Here is a 12012-nt window from a genome sequence, read left to right on the forward strand (position 1 = left end):
GTTTGTTCATCACATCATTTTTTACAAGACAACTATTATCTACCACTGTCCTCTCTGGAGATGTACAAAGAAAAATAAGATGGAGTCTTGTCCTCGAGAAATTTACAATTCAATTGGGAAGAATGCCCATACACTTGTGATACAAGCATGTAAAAAATAACGTGGAAGGTGATAGATGCTAAATGAGGTGGAACACAGGAAAGATGGCAAAATTTCAAAGAAGACTATTTTACCTGTAGGGAAGAGAAAAGGTACAGTGCTGGGAGAGGCTGGGAGGTAAGGCTGGCTATGTATGTAGGGCTAGAAACATTCTCAACTTTTCTACAAAGCATTCTTAATGGCATAGAAGACTAAACACATCCTCCTGGAAAGTCCCAGTGTAGTTGCTTTAGTAGCTTAAAACTATTTTTGAAGGTCATGTTTTAAAATATTATTCAAATATTATATTTTCTCTTTAATAAAATCATATTTTAAAAATATAAAATGTTTTAAATTACTTACTGTCAAATAATATAGAGGTTCCAGAAAGATACATAGTATTTCACTCAAAGATATGTATACCCCAGTTTGAGAAACATGGGCTAAATGAAAAATATTCTTTGTACATTTGTAAGCGCTGAAGAGACATGATAAAAACAGTATTTATGAAAAATTGCTCTTAAAGCTGTATGCAAGAATAATTGGAAAAGAAATAGGAGATACAATATTCAAAAAGGGAATAGATGAAGGAAGGTAAAGTCTAGCAAAGGGGCAGATTGATGCTCACCTGATCCAGCATTTTTGCCATCTCCTCCAATGAGTGGGACTGTAATGGCTGCAGGGCTCCCATCTGCAGGCAAAGTAGTATACACCATGGGCAGTGACTGCACCATCACTGGGATGGCCTTCAGGCTACCCATCTTATTTGGCAGATTGACTGAGGGGATGCTGTGAATCACATGTAAGATCTGCTGACCACCAGTGCCCTGAGAGGAGGCCAGGATAGAGCCTGGGGTCAGAACAGTAGGGATGTTTGCTGAAGTGCCTGTGTCTGATGTTGAAGTGGATACTACAAGTGTCTGGGAAGCAGACTGTGGCTTGGGAGGACGTATTGGAGCTTGCAGCATACTGGCAGGCTGAAGAGGAGACTTTGGCTTGTGAAAGGAGAGGTCAACTGGTTCCACCTGGGGCAGGTTGAAATCATTAGCCAGAAGTTCTTCTGGGGGCTCAATCTTGATGTCATTTAACAGTGCTGGGTTCTCCATGGGGTTGGCATCCAGGAGTGGTGGAGATGTCATATTACCTCTGTCTGCTGCCTTAAGGGAATCTCTAATTTTAACAGGGCCAGTGACCTAAAATAAATACATAAACAAATGAGAGGTGCAAACAGTGAGTGTTAGTACCCTGAAGAAGAGAGATGTGAGCAATGAAAGAAAGAAATCTCTATTCTGTTGTCATGGACAGAATATACAGGGAGTTGAGAAAAATTAGGCAAGAGGAAAAAGTAAAACAAGAGTAAAGAGGAAAAAAGAGGGAAACTTTATTGAGTACCAGCATCAGGCACTGTATAAGGCAATTAATACAAATTATTTCATTTAAACTTTACAATAATTCTGCAAGATTAATTAGAATCAACACACCTGAGTATCCACTATTAGTACTGTGTCAAGCCCAGTGAGGGCACAAATGAATAAGGTATAGCCACGAAGTACATACTAACATACCAACTACAATGATAGAATAATATGAGTAGCTTATAAGTCATACCATAATAAGTGATGCAGTAGATATGCAAGCAAGGTATTTTAGAAAAAGAAAAAGGAATGATTCATTCTGTCTAGAAGATCAGGGAAGGTTTCAAGGAGGAAGTGATATTTCAGATGAGTCTTAGAGAATTAATAGAAGTTCTGTAAGAAGAGAAAGGGTAAAAAAAAATTTCCATCTACAGAGACATACCAATAGACAATATGCTTAGGTAGTAATGATGCAGTACAGTCAGTTTTATTAAATGCAAAATATATCTGTGCAACTTTTAAATTTAAAAATACCAATTAAGGGATTTCCCTGGTGGTCCAGTGGTTAAGACTCTGTGCTTCCAATGCAGGGGGCACAGGTTTGATTCCTGGTCAGGGAACTAAGATCCCACATGCAGCGTGGCCAAAAAATAAATACTAATTAAATGATCACTTTATAGGTAATATATAAAATAACATAAAACCTCAACCTAATAACAATTTTTCTGAGTTGAATGAATTCAAAGATCAAGGATATCCCCAAATAAAAAATGGGTAGACGGGAACAATCGCCAACAGGAAGACATTGGAACTCACCAAAAAAGATATCCCACATCCAAAGACAAAGGAGAAGTCCCAGTGAGACAGTAGGAGGGGCACAATCACAATAAAATCAAATCCAATAGTTGCTTGATGGGTGACTAACAAACCAGAGAACATTTATACCACAGAAGTCCACCCACTGGAATGGAGGTTCTGAGCCCATGTCAGGCTTCCCAACCTGGGGGTCTGGCAAGAGGAGGAGGACTTCCTAGAGAATCAGACTTTGAAGGCTAGTGGGATTTGATTGCAGAACTTTGACAGGACTGGGGGAAAGAGAGACTCCACTCTTGGAGGGCACACACAGGGTGGTGTGTGCATTGTGACCCAAAAAAGGGAGCAGTGATGCCATGGGAGAGAGAACCAGACCTGCCTGCTAGTGCTAGAGGCAGGGGGTGGCTGTGTCTCACCGTGAGGACAAGGACACTGGCAGCAGAAGTTCTGGGAAATACTCCTTGGTGTGAGCCCTCACAGGGTCTGCCATTAGCCCCAACAAAGAGTCCGGGTAGGCTCCAGTGTTTGGTTGCCTCAGGCCAAACAACCAACAGGGAGGGAATCTAGCCCCACCCATCATCAGACAAGTACAATAACGTTTTACTGAGCTCTGCCTACCAGAGCAACAGCCAGCTCTACCCACCACCAGTCCCTTCCATCAGGAAATTTGCACAAGCCTCTTAGATAGCCTCACCCACCAGAGAGCAGACAGTGGAAGCAAAAAGAACTACAGTCCTACAGCCCGTGGAACAAAACCCACATTCACAGAAAGATAGACAAAATGAAAAGGCAGAGGACTATGTACCAGATGAAGAAACAATATAAAACCCCAGAAAAACAACTCAATGAAGTAAAGATAGGCAACCTTCCAGAAAAAGAATTCAGAATAATGATAGAGAAGATGATCCAGGACTGTGGAAAAAGAATGGAGGCAAAGATAGACAAGATGCAAGAAATGTTTAACAAAGAACTAGAAGAATTAAAGAACAAACAGAGATGAAAAATGCAATAACTGAAATGAAAAATACACTAGAAGGAATCAATAGCAGGATAACTGAGGCAGAAGAACGGATAATTGATGTGGAAGAGAGAATGGTAGAATTCACTGCTGAGGAACAGAATAAAGAAAAAAGAATGAAAATAAATGAAGACAGCCTAAGAGACCTCTGGGACAATATAAAATGCAACAACATTTGCATTATAAGGATCCCAGAAGGAGAAGAGACAGAGAAGGAACTGAGAAAATATTTGAAGAGATTATAGTCGAAAAGTTCCCTAATGTGGGAAGGAAATAGGCACACAAGTCCAGGAAGTGCACAGAGTCCCATACAGGATAAACCCAAGGAGAAACAAGCTGAGACACATAGTAATCAAATTGGCAAAAATTAAAGACAAAGAAAAATTATTGAAAGCAGAAAGGGAAAAATGACAAATAACATACAAGGGAACTCCCATAAGGTTAACATACAAGGGAATTCCCATAAGGTTAGCAGCTGATTTCTCAGAGGAAACTCTCCAAGCCAGAGGGAATGGCATGACATATTTAAAGTGATGAAAGGGAAGAAAGTACAACCAAGATTACTCTACCTGACAAGGACCTCATTCAGATTTGATGGAGAAATCAAAAGCTTTACAGACAAGCAAAAACTAAGAGAATTCAGCACCACCAAACTATCTCTACAGCAAATGTTAAAGGAACTTCTCTAAGTGGGAAAGACAAGAGAAGAAAAGGATCTATAAAAACAAACCCAAAACAATTAAGAAAATGGTAATAGGAACATACATATCAATAATTACCTTAAACGTGAATGGATTAAATGCTCCAACCAAAAGACACAGGCTCATTGAATGGTTACAAAAGCAAGACCCATATATATACTGTCTACCAGAGACCCACTTCAGACCGAGCGACACATACAGACTGAAAGTGAGGGAATGGAAAAAGATATTCCATGTAAATATCAACAGAAACCTGGAAGCAATTCTCATATCAGACAAAATAGACTTTAAAGTAAAGAATGTTACAAGAGAAAAAGAAGGACACTACATAATCATCAAGGGAGCAATCCAAGAAAATATAACAAATATAAATATATATGCACCCAATATAGGAGCACATCAATACGTAAGGCAACTGCTAACAGCTATAAAAGAGGAAATCAACAATAACACAATAATAATGGGTGACTTTAACACCTAACTAACACCAATGGACAGATCACCCAAACAGAAAATTAATAAGGAAACATGAGATTTAAATGACACATAGACCCACTAGATTTAGTTGATATTAATAGGACATTCCATCCAAAAACAGCAGATTACATTTTCTTCTCAAGTGCACACAGAACATTCTCCAGGATATATCACATCTTGGGTTACAAATGAAACCACAGTAAATTTAAGAAAATTGAAATCATATCAAGCATCTGTTCTAACCACAACGCTATGAGATTAGAAATCAGTTACAGGGGAAAAAACCATAAAAAACACAAACACATGGAGTCTAAACAATATGTTACTAAATAACCAAGAGATCACTGAATAAATCAAAGAGGAAATCAAAAAATACCTAGAGACAACTGGCAACACAAGCACGATGATCCAAAACCTATGGGATGCAGAAAAAACAGTTCTAAGAGGGAAGATTATAGCAATACAAGCCTACCTCAAGAAACAAGAAAAATCTCAAATAAACAACCTAAACTTAAACCTAAAGGAACTAGAGAAAGAAGAACAAACAAAACCCAAAGTTAGCAGAAGGAAAGAAATCATAAGGATCAGAGAGAAATAAATGAAATAGAAACAAAGAAAACAATATCAAAGATCAATAAAACTAAAAGCTGGTTCTTTGAGAAGATAAACCAATTGATAAACCATTAGTCAGACTCATCAAGAAAAAGAGGAAGAGGCTTTAAATCAATAAAATTAGAAATGAAAATAGGAGAAGTTACAACAGACACCACAGAGATACAAAGCATCCTAAGAGACTACTACAAGTAAATCTATGCTAATAAAATGGACAACCAGGAAGAAATGGACAAATTCTTAGAAAGGTATAACCTTCCAAGACTGAACCAGGAAGAAATAGAAAATATGAATAGACCAATGACAAGTAATGAAATTGAACCTGTGATTAAAAATCTTCCAAAATATAAAACTCCAGGACCAGATGGCTTCACAGGTGAATTCTAACAAACACTTAGAGGAGGCCTAACACCCTTCCTTCTCAAACTCATCCAAAAAATTGCAGAGGAAGGAAAACTCCCAAACTGATTCTATGAAGCCACCATCACCCTGATACCAAAACCAGACAAAGATACAACAAAAAAAGAAAATTACAGACCAATATCACTGATGAATGTACATGCAAATATCCTCAACAAAATACTAGTAAACAGAATCCAACAGCACATTAAAAGGATGATACACCATGATCAAGTGAGATTTATCCCTGGTATGCAAGGATTCTTCAATATACACAAATCAATCAATGTGATACACCATATTAACAAACTGAAGAAGAAAAACCATATGATTATCTCAATAGATGCAGAAAAAGCTTTTGACAAAATTCAACACCCATTTATGGTAAAAACTCTCCAGAAAGTGGGCATAGAGGGAAATTACCTCTACAAATAAAGGCCATATACAACAAACCCACAGCAAAGTTCATTCTCAATGGTGAAAACCTGAAAGCATTTCCCCTAAGCTCAGGAATAAGACAAGGATGTCCACTCTCACCACTATTATTCAACATAGTTTTGGAAGTCCTAGCCATGGCAATCAGAGAAGAAAAAGAAATACAAATTGGAAAAGAAGAAGTAAAACTGTCACTCTTTGCAGATGACATACTATACATACAGAATCCTAAAGATGCCACCAGAAAACTAATAGAAGTAATCGATGAATTTGGTAAAGTTTCAGGATACAAAATTAATGAACAGAAGTCTCTTGCATTGCTATACATTAATGGTGAAAAATCTGAAAGAGAAATTAAGGAAACACTCCCATTTACCATTGCAACAAAAAGAATAAAATACCTAAGAATAAACCTACCTAGGAAGAAAAAAGACCTGCATGCAGAAAATTATGACACTGATGAAAGAAATTAAAGATGATACAAAGAGATGGAGTGATATACAATGTTCTTGGATTGGAAGAATCAATATTGTGAAAATGATTATACTACCCACAGCAATCTATAGATTCCATGCAATCCCTATCAAATTACCAATGGCATTTTTTACAGAATTAGAACAAAAAAAACTTAAAATATTTATGGAGACACAATAGACCCCAAATAGCCAAAGAAGTCTTGAGGGAAAAAAAACGGAGCTGGAGGAATCAGACTCCCTGACTTCGGACTATACTACAAAGCTACAGTAATCAAGACAATATGGTACTGGCAAAAAACCAGAAACATAGATCAATGGAACAGGATAGAAAGCCCAGAGATAAACCCATGCACCTATAGTCAACTAATCTATGACAAAGGAGTTAAAGATACACAATGGAGAAAAGACAGTCTCTTCAATAAGTGATGCTAGGAAAACTGTACAGCTACATGTAAAAGAATGAAATTAGAACACTCCCTAACACCATACACAAAAATTAACTCAAAATGGATTACAGACCTAAATGTAAGACCGGACACTATAAAACTCTTAGAGAAAAACACAGGAAAAAAAGTCTTTGACATAAATCACAGCAAGATCTTTTTTGATCTATGTCCTAGAGTAATGGAAATAAAACCAAACATAAACAGATGGGACCTAATGAAACTTAAAATCTGTTGCAAAGCAAAGGAAACTACAAACAAGATGAAAAGACAACCCTCAGAATGGGAGAAAATATTTACCAATGAATCAACAGAAAAAGGATTAACCTCCAAAATATATGAACAGCTCATGCAGCTCAATATTAAGAAAAACAGAGAACCCAATCCAAAAATGGGCAGAATACCTAAATAGACATTTCTCCAAAGAAGACATACAGATGGCCAAGAAGCACATGACAAGCTGCTCAACATCACTAATTATTAGAGAAATGCAAATCAAAACTACAATGAGGTATCACCTCATACCAGTTAGAATGGGCATCATGAGAAAATCTACAAACAACAAATGCTGGAGAGGGTGTGGAGAAAAGGGAACCCTCTTGCACTGTTGGTAGGAATGTAAATTGATACAGCCACTATGGAGAACAGTATGGAGGTTCCTTAAAAAACTAAAAATAGAATTACCATATCACCCAGCAATCCCAGTACTGGACATATACCCTGAGAAAACCATAATTCAAAAACACACATGAACCCCAATGTTCATTGCAGCACTATTTACAATAGGCAGGTCATGGAAGCAACCTAAATGCCCATCGACAGATGAATGGATAAAGAAGTTGTGGTACATATATACAATGGAATATTACTCAGCCATATAAAGGAAAGAAATTGGGTCATTTTTAGAGACATGGATGAATCTAGAGACTGTCATACAGAGTGAAGTAAGTCAGAAAGAGCAAAACAGATATTGTATATTAACACATATATGTGGAACCTAGAAAAAATGGTACAGATGAACCGTGTTGCAGGGCAGAAATTGAGACACAGATGTAGAGGACAAATGTATGGACACCAAGGGGGGAAATCGGCGGGTGGGGTGGTGGTGCTGTGATGAATTGGGAGATTGGGATTGACATGTATTCACTGATGTGTATGAAATGGATAACTAATAAGAACCTGCTGTGTAAAAAAATAAATAAAATAAAATTTAAAAATTAAAAAAAATTGGGTAGAAGACGAATAGACATTGTCCAAAGAAGACATACAGATGGCCAACAAGCATATGAAAAGATGTTCAACATTGTTAATTTTCAGAGAAATGCAGATCAAAACAACAAAGAGATATCACCTCACACCTGTCAGAATGGCTATCATCAAAAAGTCTACAAATAACAAATGTTGGAGAGGATGTGGAGTAAAAGGAACCCTTCTGCACTGTTGGGAATATCAACTGGTGTAGCCACTATGGAAAACAGTATGGAGATTCCTCAAAAAGTTAAAAATACAACTATCATATGCTCCAGCAATTCCACTCCTGGATATGCATCAGGAAAAACAACAACAACCAAAAAAACACTAATTCAAAAAGATACATGCACCCCAATGTTCACAGCAGCACTATTCATAACAGTCAAATATGGAAGCAACCCATGTGCATCAATAGACGAATAGATAAAGAAGATGTGGTATACATATACATATATATATATATATACACATACATACACACACATATACACACAATGGAATATTACTCAGCCATAAAAAATGAAATTCTGCCTTTTGCAACAACTTGGATGGTCCTGGAGAATATTATGCTTAGTGAAATAAGTCAGACAGAAAGATACTGTATGATATCACTTATATAAGGAATCTAATATATAATACATGGAATTCCCTGGTTGTCCGGTGGTTAGTACCCAGCACTTTCACTGCAGGTTCAATCACTGGTCGGGGAAATAAGATCTTGCATGCTGCATGACACAGCCAAAAAAAAAAAATAATAATACTATCAAATGTATATGCAAAACAGAAACAGATTTACAGATATAGAAAAAAAACTAGTGGCTACCAAAGGGGAGTAGACAAATTAGGGGTAGGGGATTAAGAGATAAAAACTACTATGTATAAAATAGATAAGCAACAAGGATATATTGTATAGCACAGGGAATTATAGCTATTATTTTGTAATAACTTCTAATGGAGTATAATATGTAAAAATGCTGAATCACTATGCTGTACACCTGAAACTAATATAATATTGTAAGTCAACTATACTTCAATTAATAAAAAAAAGGTCAAGGATATTGTGGACTGTTTACTGCCCTTGCCAAGCAATATCTGGACCTTGAAGATGGCTTTGGAGATAGTAGTGCTACTTAGCCAGTAAACAAGCAAGACTCCATTCTCTATCAGGATCATACTGAGCTGTAGGAGTTCTGAATTATGAGACATTTTCAGGAATGCAGCCCTTACACAAAATATGACTATGCTTTATTTTTGGAATATGAGGGAAAGTGAATTTCAAGGAAAGGCTGGGTGAGATAAAAGATAATTGTTTTGAGGAGGGGAGTGACATGGGCAGAGCTATTTCTGTGATATTTAACTAGCTCCTTAATGAAGGATAGATTAAAGAAGGAATAAGACAGGATTTAAAGAGGTCAAAATGGAAGCATAAGGAAAAATCTTGGTAAGACATTTATGAGACAATTGGATAAATTTGAATATTAACTGCATATTTGATGATATTAAAGAATTATTGGTAATTTTTAAAGTACTTAATCCATAATATCATTATCCACAATATCATTATCGAGTGGTATTATGGTTATGATTTAAAAATTTTAGATGAAAGATAATATGGGCCTAAACTCAGAGAATGATGACGGGCAAGAATAGGCAGTGTTCTCTTGTTCTGACTTTCTTTAAAATACCCTTAGAGCATGCTGAGCATGAATAAACGCACCAAGAAGTATCCACGTTTTACTCACAGAATTTAGCAAGACAGTCATCTGCTTTCTCCCTCTGCTATGCTATGATATTTTTGGTTTCTCGATTTACAAGACCTCATCCCAACTCACGCCTTGTTTGTGGTCCACATATTGCTTCAATCTGCCCCTCTAAGACATGTCTTCTGTGATTTGTCCCACTGTTTGACATACTTCTAATGTAATCCATCCTTCATGGGTGGATTCACTCCATCCAGGTAAGGTGAGCAGTAGACTTCTGTTGGTGGGGAGGGGGAGGATGTGGAGAAGTTGTCAAGAATGGCTGTACTGAGCTTAAAAATTCCTTCTCCTCTGAATCCCTCATATAAACTTAAGCTCCTATTTTTCCCATATTTCCTACTTGTCCCTTCACCTAACTAGCTCCCTTCCCAGATTAAAGAGGCAGACTCCCAGGAATATCTGGGATAACAGAGATTATCCTGATAACACTGAGAAATAGAGTTACAACAGAAAGCATAAGAAGAGGTTCGGTTGGGAATTCCCTGGTGGTCCAGTGTTTAGGACTTGGGGCTTTCACTGCTGTGGCCTGGCTTCAATCCCTGGTCAGGGAACTAAGATCCAGCAAGCAGTGGGGCATGGCCAAAAAAACAAAACAAAACAAAAAACAAAAACAAAAGAAGAGGTTAGGTATAATATTGTTTTTCTAGAAGTATATAGACTGTGGGTGCAGATATAGAAATAAACAGTCTGCCAGTATACATTAAGGAAAGATCTAGTTAAATTTTCAGGGACTTTCTGGACTCTCGGCTTTAGTCCCAGAAACCTAAGGAAGCTGAAGTTCTGAATGTTAAATATAAAATGGAGATTACTTTGGCAACCTCACTATCTTTTGCTAAATAGAGGCCATCTCCTAGACCTTGAGTGCTGCCCGGAATAATGTCATGGGTTCAAGGCCTTGTGATTAGCTAGTACTCAGTCCACAGTTATTCATTATATTGACAAACATATTATTCAGGAAAATCCAAAATGGAAACTGACTGATGAATGTATAGAACTTGAAGAACATATAGGCTATTCTTATTGCCTTGACGAGATAAGATGTTGCAGGGTCTTGCTTCAGCAAACCATCATGAGTTGTCCTTCTGTAGACCAAGTCTGCCCTGTGGTCTAACAAAAACCCTGTCCACAATAGGGCTTCAGTCATTACTCTTCTTCTGCCATCATCACAGGACTTTATATTTTTTTAAACATCTTTATTGGAGTACAATTGCTTTACAATGGTATGTTAGTTTCTGCTTTATAACAAAGTGAATCAGTTATTCGTATATATATGTTCCCATATCTCTTCCCTCTTGCGTCTTGCTCCCTCCCACCTGCCCTATCCCACCCCTCTAGGTGGTCACAAAGCACTGAGCTGATCTCCCTGTGCTATGCGGCTGCTTCCCACTAGCTATCTATTTTACGTTTGGTAGTGTATATATGTCCATGCCACTCTCTCACTTTGTCACAGCTTACCCTTCCCCCTCCCCATATCCTCAAGTCCATTCTCTAGTAGGTCTGTGTCTTTATTCCTGTCTTACCCCTAGGTTCTTCATGACCTTTTTTTTTCTTAGATTCCATATATATGTGTTAGCATACAGTATTTGTTTTTCTCTTTCTGACTTACTTCACTCTGTATGACAGACTCTAGGTCCACATGACTTTAAAAGAAATGTTGGAAGACCAGTTGTTTGGGTTGTATTGTTTTAATGGTAACTTCCTCAAAGCATATCATCACATATTTCTTTCTGTCCATATCACTTTCAAGTGTACCTGTTATGCCTAAGTGAATCCAGCCTGTAGCAAGGATTCTCCAGCTTGTGAATACTGTATTCGGCATGTATGCTCCCTCAAGAGAACAGACTGTGCTTGAAAGCGGCTCTCAAGGTTTACCTTACCATTTCTTGCTTTGTGACATGAAAACATAATAGGATAAGCATTCCATATCTATATTACTATAGTGAATGATTTTTGTGTGCACTGAGATTTCTCTTTTAATACGGTCAAAGTAATTTTAATAAGAATTTCAATATACTGTCTGAATTCTTTCATATTTTGAATATAGCTATCCTTACGGTTAAAGAAAAACATAGACTATCTGATTTACCTTCTCCTTTTACATAGCATACTATACTTGAAGGTTCTGAAAAAGGTA

The 12012-nt window shown here is 37.2% G+C and overlaps 1 protein-coding gene across 1 annotated transcript in view; it reads right to left on the minus strand.

The window, feature by feature from the left end:
• KLF8 (KLF transcription factor 8) overlaps positions 1 to 12012 on the minus strand; it is a 71183-nt gene that overhangs the window by 34570 nt on the left and 24601 nt on the right. Inside the window, exon 3 of the mRNA XM_073798812.1 lies at positions 767 to 1331. Within this exon, the coding sequence (XP_073654913.1) occupies positions 767 to 1331 (565 nt within the window). The remainder of the gene's footprint in view (positions 1 to 766; positions 1332 to 12012) is intronic.

The sequence above is a fragment of the Tursiops truncatus genome, chromosome X (assembly GCF_011762595.2).
Source record: "Tursiops truncatus isolate mTurTru1 chromosome X, mTurTru1.mat.Y, whole genome shotgun sequence".
NCBI classification, from domain to species: Eukaryota; Metazoa; Chordata; class Mammalia; order Artiodactyla; family Delphinidae; genus Tursiops; species Tursiops truncatus.